This window comes from Pristis pectinata, chromosome 8 (assembly GCF_009764475.1).
Source record: "Pristis pectinata isolate sPriPec2 chromosome 8, sPriPec2.1.pri, whole genome shotgun sequence".
NCBI classification, from domain to species: Eukaryota; Metazoa; Chordata; class Chondrichthyes; order Rhinopristiformes; family Pristidae; genus Pristis; species Pristis pectinata.
In genome coordinates this window covers 8148855-8162640 of record NC_067412.1, presented here as the reverse complement: position 1 = coordinate 8162640, position 13786 = coordinate 8148855, and the positions used below count along the sequence as shown (strand labels likewise).

The 13786-nt window shown below is 43.3% G+C and overlaps 1 protein-coding gene across 3 annotated transcripts in view; it reads left to right on the top strand.

Annotated features, from left to right (window-relative positions):
• The window catches only part of caskin1 (CASK interacting protein 1), a 563705-nt gene that overhangs the window by 460179 nt on the left and 89740 nt on the right, over positions 1-13786 (top strand). For 2 of the 3 annotated variants that reach the window (XM_052021715.1, XM_052021714.1), the window contains exon 10: positions 1995-2112. In XM_052021715.1, the coding sequence (XP_051877675.1) occupies positions 1995-2112 (118 nt within the window). Of the gene's footprint in view, positions 1-1994; positions 2113-9298; positions 9518-13786 lie in introns of all 3 variants that reach the window. The other variant, XM_052021713.1, reaches the window with a different exon arrangement.

The window sequence follows — 13786 nt, the reverse complement described above, 5'->3', positions numbered from 1 at the left end:
TCCAATGAGAGAGGAAACATCCTGTGACCCTTGTCAAGAACATCTTCCCTTAAGGTTAATCCAGATCCACCTACATTGATAGATGAATGAAATTGCTCAATTTAAATTGTTGAAGCCTGATGCAAACCCAGCGGGGCGGTTGCAATAAAGGTCTGCACTCAACTGTTCCCACAAACTCTCTGGATTCAATACCAATCTCTGATAATTTGTCAGAACTTCCAGGGACAGAGGGTCAGTGGAGGCAAGTCTGGGCAGAAAGAGCTGCCTCCCAGAACAACACCTGTACTCCCGACATCAGGTGCTAACTTGGAGCCTACAGCTTGACTGTAGGTCATCCCAGCACTGAATTTAGAAAATAGAACAGTACAGCACAGGAACAGGCCCTTCGGCCCATGATGTTGTGCTGAACTAATTAAGCTAATGGCACCTAATTAAACTTATCCCTCCTGCCTGCATGTGGTCCATATCCCTCCATTCTCTGCACATTCATGTGCCTCTCTAAGAGCCTCTTAAATGCCTCAACCGTATCTGCCTCCATCACCACCCCTGGCAGCGCATTCCAGGCATCCACCACTCTCTGTGTAAAAAAAACCTGCCCCGTACATCAATTCTGAATTTTCCCCCTCTCATCTTAAATCCAAGCCCTCGAGAATTAGACACTTCAGCCCTGGGAGAACGATGCCGGCTATCTACTCTTACCCGTGCCTCTCAACATTTTATAAACTTTATAAACTAGAATTTAATCAGAACATAAGAAATAGAACCAGGACCAGATCATTCATCCCATTTGCACTTGTTCCACTATTGAAAAAGATCTTTGATCTCTGCAACACTTCCGTGTACCCTGTAAGCTTCATGTGAGTAAGGAATTTCATTGCACCCTGGTGTATATCACAATAAACTAATCTGAATCTGAGTCTACACTAACCCTATATTCCTCGATTCCTTTAATACCCAAAAATTTCTGCCTCGACAGCCCTCTTGGGTTGAGAATCCCAAAAGTTCACAGTTCTCTGATTTCTCATCTTAAGCTAGAAAGAGTGCAGAAAGGCTTTACGAGGATGTTGCCAGGACTCAAGAGACAGAGTTATAGAGAGATGTTGAGCAGGCTAGGACCTTATTCATGAGGGGCACACAGTCTGTTTCTCAGGGCTGGGGAATTGAGAACTAGAGGGCATGGGTTTAAGGTGAGAGGAGAGAGATTTAATAGGAACCTGAGGGGCAACTTTTTCAACCAGAGGGTGGTCTGTATATGGAATGAGCTGCCAGAGAAAGTGGTTGAGGCAGGTACATTAACAACATTTAAAAGGCACTTAGACTGGTACATAGATAGAAATGGTTTAGAGGGATATGGGCCAAACGCAGGCAAATGGGACTAGCTTAGATGGGCATCTTGGTCGGCATGGACCAGGGCCTATTTCTGTGCTGTCTGACTCTACGACAAACTTGAGTAGCTGACTCCTTATACTGAGACTGTGACCTGTAGTTCTAGACACCCTAGCCAGGGGAAACATCATCCCTGAATGTACGTTGCCAAGCCCATTGAGAAAATTCCTCTCTTATTGCTGCGCCTTCATCTGAACTAGCTCTATCCACCTCATCATGTTTGGCTTTAAGCTTCCATTTTCTCACGACCAACATTTTCCCTTGGATAATGTGGAACTTGCTTTTATCCTTTTCAAATTTCATCCTGCAATGTGTGGGGAACAGGTCTTCCTGCAGCACAGAATAACAAAATCAATAACAAGAAGGCAGCGTCATTTCAGCTGGTAAATAATTCTGCAGCTTTATCTGTCTCTGTGCTTCCTGTGGGACACTCAGATTTATAGGCTCCATGTTCAGGACTGAGAGAAGGCCTCGGGCTCATCATTTATTTAACGTGCTGATTATTCTGTCAAACACGGCCTGACTTTAATCACTAATGAGGCCAGAAGTTGGCAAAGTTTCATTTGAGGATGTTTAAATTTGTATTTTCTTCAATTTCCCTGAATCAGGTTCTAGAACAGCATCCTGATGGGAGATGGAAAGGCTGTATCCATGACAACAGAACTGGCAATGATAGAGTGGGTTACTTCCCATCATCTATTGCGGAGGTGATAAACAAGAGATCAGGTAATACTGGTCTTGCCTCTTTATCTTTGTTCTATGGACATCACAAGGTGCCAAATGAAAGTGTCAGGGGAGTGAGTCTTTTTTTAATGAACTGCTTTTAATATTGAACATTACTGGACTTGTTAAAAATTAAGGCAAACTGTGGATAATAATACTTGCACTTTGATCATTTTCAGAATTTAAGCCAGTCACCTAACACCTCCAACTGAAGGATTTGACAAATATTCCCTTTAAGAAAGAGAAAATAATGTTTTATTGCTTTTTTAATTATTATTTTAAAGCATTTAAACTGAGCCCCGTTTTATATTTGCAAAGTTAGTTAAAGCATGTTAAAATGTGTATAAATGTGTGCCCATTTGTAAAGACTTGCAAGTGCAACGTCACATAGCAAAAATTATCTGATGAAAGTTCAGCCAGCTAGTTTTATTTTATGTTCCAAAGACTGGTCTATGCAGCACCTGGAAGATAGTTATCAAGGTTGGAGTGTCCATGTTAGGACTGATCAAGGATAGATTGTCAGTGTGAAATGGTGATCAAGGTTGGATTGTCAGTGTGAAATGGTGATCGAGGTTGGAATATCAGTGTAAATATTACATTGAGTCCATATAAAACAGTGAACAAGATTAAGGCATCCATGTAAAGATGATCAAGGTTGAAATGTCTGTGTAAAATAGCGTGCAAGATTGAAGTTCTTTATAGAACAGTTATCACTGGTGGGATGGTCTGTTTAAACACTGATTGGACAGACAATCATTCTTTATAAGAATGATTGGACAGTCTGTGTAAGTTTTGATTGGACAGTCTGCATAAACACTGATTGGACAGTCTGTGTAAACACTGATGAGACAGTCTGTGTAAGTACTGATTACAATTCCCTGCAGGCAGAAGTTCTGATCAAAGGCCAGTTTTAGAAAGCTAATCTGAAGTGACTGATTTTGTTCTACTTGTCCATTGCCAGGTGAGCTCATGTTTGGAAGGAAGCAAGTATTGTAAGCACATTGTGCAGTGGCAGAATATACCTGCTAGTTCTTGAAGGTAGCATCAGTGTGTGATGTCCCTCACTGTGCTGGGAGGCTCTCAATGAAGTGGGTACTCTTGACAAATATCACCACAAGAGAGGCAGCTGGAGGATGGGCAGTGGGGTGAAGTGTCCCTGTGAGTGTGACAATGCAAAGAGGAAGTCTTTGAAGGGGTAGCCAGAAACACAACCTTCACTGTGTTGCAAGTCCTAGTAGTGTGGGAGGATCAGACCAAGTCTTAGAATGGAAGCTTGGCACTGAGAATTCTAGGCCATGAGTTGGAAAGGATGAATGACTTGCATTTATATAGAGGCTGTCCTAATACAGGAAATGTAGCAGCTTGGTTGTGCATAGCAAGATCCCCCAAGCAGCAATGTGATAAAGGCCAGATTATCTGTTTCAAACATTGCAATAACTACTGGCTTTACTTTTTTTTAAAAAAAAGAGAAATATCAGCCAGGACATCAGAGAGAATTCCTGTGTTCCTCTTCAGAATCAGATTTATTAACACTGATGTACGTTGTGAGATTTGTTTTGTAGCAGCAGTACAGTGCAAGACACAAAAATTACTACAAAAATAAATAGTGCAAAAGAGGAATAATGAGATAGTGTTTATCAACCATTCAGAAATCTGATGGTGGCGGGGAAGAAGCTGTTCCTAAAAGATTGAGTGTAGGTCTTCAGGTTCCTGTACCACTACCTCAATGGTAGTAACGAGAAGAGGGCATATCCCAGATGGTGCCATGGGATTTTTTTTAACATCCACTTGAGAGAATGGATAGGTCCTCAGTTTAACATTTCTCTCTGTTTGGCACATGGAGCATCAGCCTGTGTTTGGAACCTGGTGTGGGACTTGAACCTCAGTGTTTGATACCTCAGTTGAGAATCTGTGTCCTCACAGTAACAGAGGACTGAAAACAGGCCAAGTGAATCAGGAGGAGGTGTAAACTATGAGAGGCATAGCTAGGGTAGATGGTCAGAGTCTTTTTCCTGGGGTGGAAATGTCAAATACTAGAGGGCATGGGTTTAATGTGAGAGGGGGAAGGTTTAGAGGAGACTTACACAGTGATAGTTGCATGGCATGTGCTGCCAGAGGAAGTTGTAGAAACGGATACAACAGCAACATTTGAGAAGCATTTAGACAGGCAAGAGAGGGATATGGTCTTTGTGCAGGCAGATGGGATTAGTTTAGATTGGCATCATGGTCAGCACAGACGTGATGGGCCGAAGAGCCTGTCCCTGCACGGTGCTGTTCTATGTTCTAAATGACAAAAGCAGAATCTTTGCTATCTTGTAAAATAGGAGCAATGGAAATAATGTGAAGTTGAGTTTGATGTTGAGGACTGCAAGGCTCTCAAAGAAAAGGTGAAGTGCTGTTCCTCAAGCTTGTGTTCGGCTTCTTTGGAACAATGGCAGTCAAAGGTGGGAGTGGGACAGAGGAGTAAAGTGACAGATGACCAGAAGCTTTGGGTTCCCCTCGTGGACTGGGAGGGGTGCCAGAAGCTTTGGGTTCCCCTCGTGGACTGGGAGGGGTGCCAGAAGCTTTGGGTTCCCCTCGTGGACTGGGAGGGGTGCCAGAAGCTTTGGGTTCCCCTCGTGGACTGGGAGGGGTGCCAGAAGCTTTGGGTTCCCCTCGTGGACTGGGAGGGGTGCCAGAAGCTTTGGGTTCCCCTCGTGGACTGGGAGGGGTTTCAGATCATGAAATCTCAGGGTAGAAACTCGTCTTTGTTGTACATACTAAACACATGATTCAATGAGCTATGTCCATTGAAATCAATAAAACCGAACTTCAGTATGCAAAAGGGCACATGACAGAGGTCTAATTTTAACATCCCTCAAGGAATATAATCACAACACTGACAGTGTTTACTAAAAGGGACACTGGTCTCAGGAAGCCATACTACACAAACTATATTTATTAAATACTTAAGGATTTCCTGCATCTTCACAAATCCAGGGGCACTGGTTTGTTACTAATGGTCGAGCATGCAGTTTGCAAGGGGTTTGTCATTGTCAGCTTATTTCAGGATCTCCAGTGTGAGTCTCTGTTTGATATTTGGATAAGCACCTATGTCCTGATTAGACACCCTGCTTATTCAAACTATTTTCCTCCATGGCTGACTAGTCTTCCCTTTGAAATTAAGTCAAATCTGGTGGTTTGTGCCACTTCACTGCAAGCTCCTTCTGCATTGCGTTTGGCGATCAGCTCCACCCCTCCCCTCTCCATATCTTAGCCATTTCCGTTTGATCGATTGATTTGCTGGAAAGCTGTGGTAGAGCAGGACAGTTCTGTGTGGAAACCAAAGAGACCACGGCTGCTCTCTCTCTCTGCGAGGGAGAAGATAGGGCGGGGGTTTGAAAGAATGGTTCAAAGTGATGTTAAACCATCATACGTGGAAGCACGGTGACACAGCTTGTAGAGCCACTGCCTTGCAGTGCCAGAGACACAGGTTCAGGTGCTGTCTGCGCAGAGGTTGCACGTTCTCCCTGTGACCACGTGGGTTTCCTCCAGGTGCTCGGGTTTCCTCCCACATCCCAAAGACGTGTGTGTTGGTTGGTTAATTGGCTGTTGCAAGTTGCCCGTCGTGTTTAGGTCAGTGGTAGAATCTGGGGTGGGGGAGAGTCGTGAGAATGTGGAGAGCATTAAAAAGGAGTTTATTGCAGGATTAGTATAAAAGGGTGGTTGATGGTCCGCATAGACTAGATAAGGCAGGGGCCCTGTTCCTGTGCTGTATCCCTCGGTGACCCTATAACTCTACAATTAGGGCTTTTGGATGACTAAATGGAGAGTCTATTTGGTAACCAGAGGATGCAACCTCAAGGTAACTGGCAAAAGAAGCAAAAGTGAGATATTCTGGAAGGTGGTGGGGAGGATCCCATAATAACTTTAAAAGAAAACCGGATGTAAGAGTGAAGAGTAGGGGTCCACAGGGTTGTGGGAGGAGGTGGGACTGATTGGCTAGCTTACTCAATGGAGCCACAGCAGGTCAGAAGCCTACCCCGTGCAGAGGCACATCTGCTATCCCAAGTATTTCACCGCCCTTTTTATAAAGAACGTCTTTCAAAGGTGCAGACTTGGTTTACTTATTCACTTACACCCTGCAGTATTATTGGCCCCTCGTCACGGATATGCTGGGATGACCTTGTAATGGAACCTGTCGCGTACGTCCAGCTAGGTTGGCCTCCCTCGCCCCTTGCCCCATTAACGTCACAGAATTTCCCATGATATTTAGTGAAACATAACTTCTATCTTCGCACTGAGGAGTGAAATAAGCACTGCAGAGTTTTTTCCATCCATTGATTAGAATCATACAGCACAGAAATGGATGCCCTTGATCCACTTCATACATGCCGATTGTGATGCCTGTCTACGCTAATCCCATTTGCCTTCATTTAGCCCCATATGCCTCTACACTTTCCTATCTAAATGCTTGTCCAAATGCCTGTTAAACATTGTAATTGTAATTGATTTGTTGGAAAGAAAATTAGACAGGGTGTGAATATTTTAGAAAATCTGCTCTTGCATTGCCAAATAAGTGGCTCACAATTACAGATCCCCATTAGTAGCTTCTACTTGGCACTGGAAAGGCTACTTGCTTCCATTTTTCCCTGTTAAGATCCCATTCTCCAGTGAACTCGCCTCTTTCACAAGCCGTTGAATGCCAAGCAATAATGCAGGAAAGCTGCTCGTATTGTGCCACATCATTACACTGTGTATATATATCATAGCACCAGTTTATCTTCATGAATGAGTGCCTCTGCTTAACATTATCATTGAAAATGAGAGGTGACAGCACACCATAAGAACCTCATAGTCAGTGGTAATAAGCATTTAATCTTATTTCGATGTGCAATTTCCTGAATTCCAAATGTTTATTGGTCAATGGTTTAAACTATCTTCCTCATTTTACGTCGCTTCTCGTCAGCATCAAGTCCTGTGTTTCTGCTGGTGCCATGCAGAATCCAGCCATACTCACTGTTATATTTTCAACCCCTGACTTCATCTAGTAGTTTATCCACAAAACAGAAAAAAATATAATTTTAAGAGTGAATTCAGATTGAATAATTTTAAAGATATAACCATGTTGTTGTAATCTGGAACACGCTTTCTGAAAGGGCAGTGGTAGCAGATCCAGTGGGAACTTTCTAAAAGGAAATGGATGAATACTTGAAGGGAAATTTTTGGGGGGGATATGACAAGAGTGAGGCTAATTGTTTCAGTCAGTCAAAGGGCTGGCACAGGCATGATGGGCTGAAAGGTTTTCTGTGCTGTGTGAGTTTATGAAATGCTAATTCAATGTAAAGAGTTAAAGCTCTTTTCAGTTGAATTTTTCACAGAAAGATATTGGGAAGTTAAGAAAGAAATACTTTTCTCTGGTGGGGGGAATCTAGAACAAGGTGACATTATCTTAAAATTGGCGTCAAGCTATTTGAGTCTGATGTCAGGAAGTACTTCCCATAGAGGGCAAAAGAAGGCTAGAACTTGACACCCTTTGTGGCGGGGGGGGGGGGGGGGGGGGGGGTGGGTGGGTGGTGGTATAGTCATTGAAAACCAAGACAGAAAAGGGGAGTTTCTTAATCAGCCAATGATATATCTGAATGGTGGATCAGGTTTGAAAAACTTATTCTGTATTATAACCAAGAAGTATGGCATGGTGAACAACAATAGCCACATCCAGCAATCCAGCATCAAGGGGTAAAATAGTTTGCTATTTAACTGCCTAAATATAATGTACAATGCTTTGCACTTTGTGTATATCATCATGTGTTGACCATTTTAGACCACATATCCATCTGCCTATTTGAATGCCTACTTCACACAAGTCTGCTACCATCTCAGCACCTCTGCTTCTGAAACTTCCATTGTGCCTTTCTTACCTCCAGATTCGTCTATTCCAATGCATTTCTGATGTTGGCCAAAACTCTGGGCCCAATCATACCACTGGCCATTGAACCTAATTGGAATTACTGACCTCTGGCCATTGAAGCTGGTGTTCATCCCAGACTTCCAGATGTGCACTGTAGATCACAGAATTCAAGTGCTTAACAAAGAGATTCTGTGGGGGTTGGGGTGGGGTGGCAGGTTGCGGGTCTGTCACTTTACTCTGCTGCTGGACCCCCTCCCCATCCCTGATCCATGGGGCCTAATTGCAGGGGTCAGGCTTGCCGGAATGTCCTGGGATTTTGCTGGAGAAATCACCACTTGGATCCTGCACTGGTTCAGCAGTTGCAATGGGGTTTGTTGGGATCAGATTTAGGGGAACTAGAAGCTAAGTTACTTTATTAAAATTATTTTGAAGCGTTAGTTATTTGCTTGATTTTATTTAACTGCATTTCATTATCTTAAAAAAAAGTAATAGCCCTTTATATTTTTTAGATTATTTATTTCAATTATGAGTTTTTAAATACTTCTGAATGTCGGAGACAGTTTTTACAACTGGCAAAGCCCTACCCCCCCCCCTCCGTTCACTCCCTTGCCTGAGTTTCCAGGGGTGGTCGCCCTGCACTGCACCCTGTGGTTGTCTGGATCACGTGATCCAGCAAGGTAGGCTTTCATATTCCAGCTGTTTGGCCTAGGTATGGCCAGGTGAGCAGCTATTCCCGATGGGGGCACCAATCCCTTTGATTCCCAAATCCCAACTTTCCGAAGTTGCTTTCACCCGTGCCCATTGGCTCAGTGGGGCCTGTGTTTTAAAACTCTCACCCTTGTTCCAGTTTCCTCATGGCCTCAGATCTTCCTTTCTCTGCACTCTACTCTAAAACCTTCCTTCCAAGGTTTCTGTGCCCCTCCAATTTTTTAACTACACCGCCATTGCCAGTGTTCCAAAACTCTGGAATTCCCTTCCTAAACCTTTCCATCTTCTTGCTCTCCTGTCCTCCTTCAAGAAGTCCCTTAGAACCCTACCTCATTTCTAAGACCTTGACCATTCATCCCAATGTCATCTTGTGTGGCTTGTCATCACTTTTTTAATTGATACTGCTCTGTGAAATGCCTTGGGATGCTTTGTTACATTAATAGCATTGTATAAATAGAGGTTATTTTTGTGGCATTTCAAGACTTGGTAACAGATAAAACCCATTATTATTATTTGCATACAACATTTAAGTTTGGGGCTTTTTTGGTTGTTACTTTCTACATTTTGCCTTTCTTTGTCTTAACGTTTTAGGTTCTTGGGACGCAGTTTCTCATGCTCACAGTTCCCAGCAATATCACAAGATACAGCTCACGGCCTATGGCACTGCAATTGTCAATGGGGACTCCACTCATCATTTTAACTCCCTGCTGCCTCCCCCTCCACCTCCTCCTTACCATCATCAGCCACTTTTCAGTTCCTTTGGTTATCACAGAACCAGTAGCAATATAGAAGAATTACCTCATGGACAAGGTAGTCTATCAAATGCTTCTTTTATTTATTTTTGGTCAGGGTTTCCCAAAATGTGATCCCAATAAAGTGCCTGCTCGTATCATTCAGGAAACCAGTAAAACCGCTAATTGCCAAAAAAACCAGGAAAGTGTCGATACTCCCTTCCCCCACTCCTACTTTATTGGTTACTTCTGGGAAACCCTGTTATCTGTATGTAAGCAATTGTGCATGACTCTCCATGTGTTTAATTTTTATATTCCTTTGTTTTGCTGAAGAGTGTCTCATGTTTAAAGGAATCTGCAGTCATGTGATAAAACTGTGTTTCATCCAAATTTAAATCACATTCTGATGATGGTTTGTTGCACCCGTTCACAGAAGAACCTGAAGTGAGCTGAGGAGACAATTTTTAATGCATCAAATGGTCAGCATGCATGCCTTGCCTGAAGCAGTGGTGGAAGCAGATTCGAGGGTCAATTTCAGAAGAGGGCTGAATCAGTCCTCGAAGGAGAAATGTTGGAAGGCTTTGGGGAAAGGGCAGGGGTTGGGAATAATTGACTGGCTCTTTCAAAGAGCCAAATCGACAGCTCCTGTGCTTTATCATTCTGTGATTCAAGGCACATCGTGTGGTGGGGACAGAGGGTCGGTTATAAGGAGCTGGCAATCAATGGAAGTAAAACTCCAGAAGGAGGCAAAGCAGGTAGCCCATTTTACACACTGCAGAGTCGAAAGTAGCTTGGTGGGCTACATGGCAGCGATCTGGCTCTCGCCTTGCAGTCAGCCTCAGTGCTAGACATGCAGCCCTGCTAAACTTATGTGGTCATGCTAATCCCATGCTGGCATCTGGTGATGCCTAGGACACTGGTGGCAGGAACTAAGGACCCACCCAGACACCTCATTGATGACAGCTGACAGCTTATCTTGTCAAAAGTCTATACACTCTTTTCAAATGTCTACTGGTGAGAGACATTGAGAAACATTAAAAAAATACTAAAAATTAAAATTGTTAACAATTTTTTTCAAAATGATAAATATATTTACACTTCCATGTGTAAAATAAAATGAAAGCCAAAATATAAATATATATTGAAATAAAGAAAAATAAACCAAAAAAAAAAATAACTTAGTATTACCTTTTTGAATGAAGGTTGTAACCTCATTGAAATGAATGGAGCCATGCTAAATGTATAAACATTCGATGGGCCAGATATGAAGTGTATCTCGTCCCCCAAATCAGCAACTTACAGAATACCCCAAACTCAATGGTGAATCTAGGGACACTGAGCAGTGCACAGCTGGGGAATCATGCACTGTACAGCCAGCTGGTAGGTAGTTATAGAACTGCTGGCTGGGTATCACTGCTCTCCAATTTAATGAGTTACTTTCTGAAGTCAAATGAATTGAGTGATGAAATGAAATGATTCCGGTAACTGCACCATTGGCAGATCCAACAAAAACTTGACCTCACTTACTACAATAATTGTGTAACATTCATTGTCTTGTCAATAACCTTTTCTCATGATAACTAGGTGACGAAAGGTGTCATCAACAGTGCTGTCGTGCACCACTTACCAATGCATAACCTGCCCAGTTTGGGTTTTATCAGGGCCACTTGACTCTTGCCTTCATAACAGCCTTGGTCCACAGTGAATTTTAGAGGGATGGTGAGACTGACCTCCCTTGACATCCAGGTAGCATTGTACTGATTGTGGCATCAAGGATTTCTGGTCAAATTGAAGCCAATGGGAATGAGGTGGGAAACTCTGCTGGCTCGAGTCACACCTATCACAAAGAAAGATGCTTATCTTCATTGGAGCCCTTTCTTCTCAGCCCTGAGACATCATTGCAGGAGTTCTTCTGTGCCTAACCATCTTCAGCTGCTTCACCTGTGACCTTCCATCCATCTTAATGTCATGATTGAAGATGTTCGCTCATCATGATGTTCAAATCAAATCCTGACTCCTCAAAATGGAGCAGTCCATGTCTGCATTTACTTGGACGATACCCAGGAATCCCCCGACAAGTGGCAACCACACTCATGCCACACAGGTGTCAGGCAACAAATCTAACTGCCTGACCTTCCTATTCAATGGTTTTACCCTGTCATCCAACATCATCATCAGCATCCTGAGGGGTCACCACTGACCAGAAAATTCAAGTGGAGAAGCTAAGAAAATACTGTGGTGACATAAGTAGGTGGGTATCCTGTGGTAAGTGAGTCAGCACTCAACACCCTGAGGTATCTCCACCATCTTGACGGTATAAGGGCACATGATCAACCTACTCTCCATCTGGGCAGCTTCAAGACCAAAGATGATCAGCATAATCCAGGACAAATTAAGCAGCTTGATCGTCACCCCATTCACCACACTAAGCATTTATTTCTTCCACTGGCACCACCGTACCAGCCACCATCTACAAAATGCACTGCAGCCACAGATTCTCCAACAGGCTTAAGGGCAAGACCCTTAACAGTGTTGAAGAGCAGGGAGACCTTGGGGTGCAAGTCCATGGCTCATTGAAAGTGGCAGCACAGGTAGACAGGGTGATTAAGAAGGCTTATGGAATGCTTGCTTTCATTAATCGAGGTATTGAGTATAGGAGTCAAGAAGTTATGATGCATCTCTATAGAACTCTGGTTAGGCCACGTTTAGAGTACTGCGTGCAATTCTGGTCACCTCACTATAGGAAGGATGTTGAGGCTTTAGAGAGGGTGCAGAGGAGATTTACTAGGATGCTCTCTGGATTAGAAGGCATGTGCTATCAGGAGATCTGGAAAAACTTGGGCTCTTTTCTCTGGAGCGGCAGAGGCTGGGAGGTGATCTGTTGGAAGTGTATAAAATTATGAGGGGCATAGATAGGGTGGGCAAGCAATATCTTTTTCCCATTATTGAGCGATCCAATACCAGAGGGCATGCATTTAAGGTGAGAGGGGGTAGGTTCAGAACAGACGTGAGGGTAAGTTTTCTACTCAGAGGTGGTGGATGCCTGGAATGCATTGTCTGAGAGTGGTGGAGGCAAATTCATTGGGGGCTTTTAAGAGAAGCTTGGATGGGTACATGAATGAGAGGAAAATGGAGGGCTATGGGCATTCTGTAGGTAGGAGGGATTAGCTATGTAGGCACAACATTGTGGGCCGAAGGGTCTGTTCTGTGCTGTACTGTTCTATGTTCTAGGACCTCCCAAACCCATAACTTCTATACCTAGAAGTACAAGAGCCACAGGTGCTTGGGAACAGATTCCCCTCCAAGTCACACCAAATCCTGACTTTGAAATATATTGTCGTTCTTTCATTGTTACTGGGATGTGAACCCATGTCAGCAGATGACTAATCCAGTATCTTTGGATTGCGAGTCGAAGAACATTAGCTCTGTGCAACCATTAGCACTAGCAAAGCCAACGAGTTCTGAGTTCGCAATATTATAATATTGACAGGTGTAATGGCCCAAGTTTCTCTTAATAACATAGACTATTTAAGGCAAATGGAGAAGTTCTTTATATGTGAGTTTTGAATTTAATTAGGACCAACTGCCTTCCAACAGTGACTGTGGACTCAGTACATGTATTTTAAACGTTTCAACAGAGGTTAGTTGATCACCAAACATGAGGGACTGGCAGTTGCTTTTATAGATGGTCAGACATGATTTGATTGCCCATATTGTCCTGCAAAATGAGGCTGAGATGCATTCTGTTGGAGTCACCAATTGATGGACCGTAATCACACATTGTTTTCCTACGAAGAAATGAATTTAATAACAGCAGTAGATTAACCGATTGCCCCAACCAGGAAACTTCTGAATGGGGAAGGAAGGTAAGGACAACGAGAAGAATCCCCTTCCTTTAAAAGTTTTATGGATTGTACATTCTCTGACCCTGATGGAAAGGCTTCTGCCGGGGAAGGGAGGGGAATATTCAGCCCTCGTTCCTGCTGTTCATGGGTTTTGACTGATCCTTACTAGTGTGTGGGAAGCAGGTGAGGGCAGACGTAAGGTTCTTGACTGTTGCCCACCTGCAGTTCACAACTGCCTCCCTGGCAAGGCTGATTCCTGGATAATGACCATTGGTGAAAAGCACTGGAGGGCAATCAAAACACATGGAAGCTGTAACTCAGAAAGGAGTCAACATCTTTAGGAGAGGTGGGGAGGAGCAAAACTGGAGAAAGCAACACGCAGCAAGGTATGCATTAATCTACTTTTCCAGTGTATTTATTATGTTGATACACCACAACGATTATGCTATAGATCTATTATATATTTCACATGTAGATGATGCAGTGGTTATGTCCTTGAACTA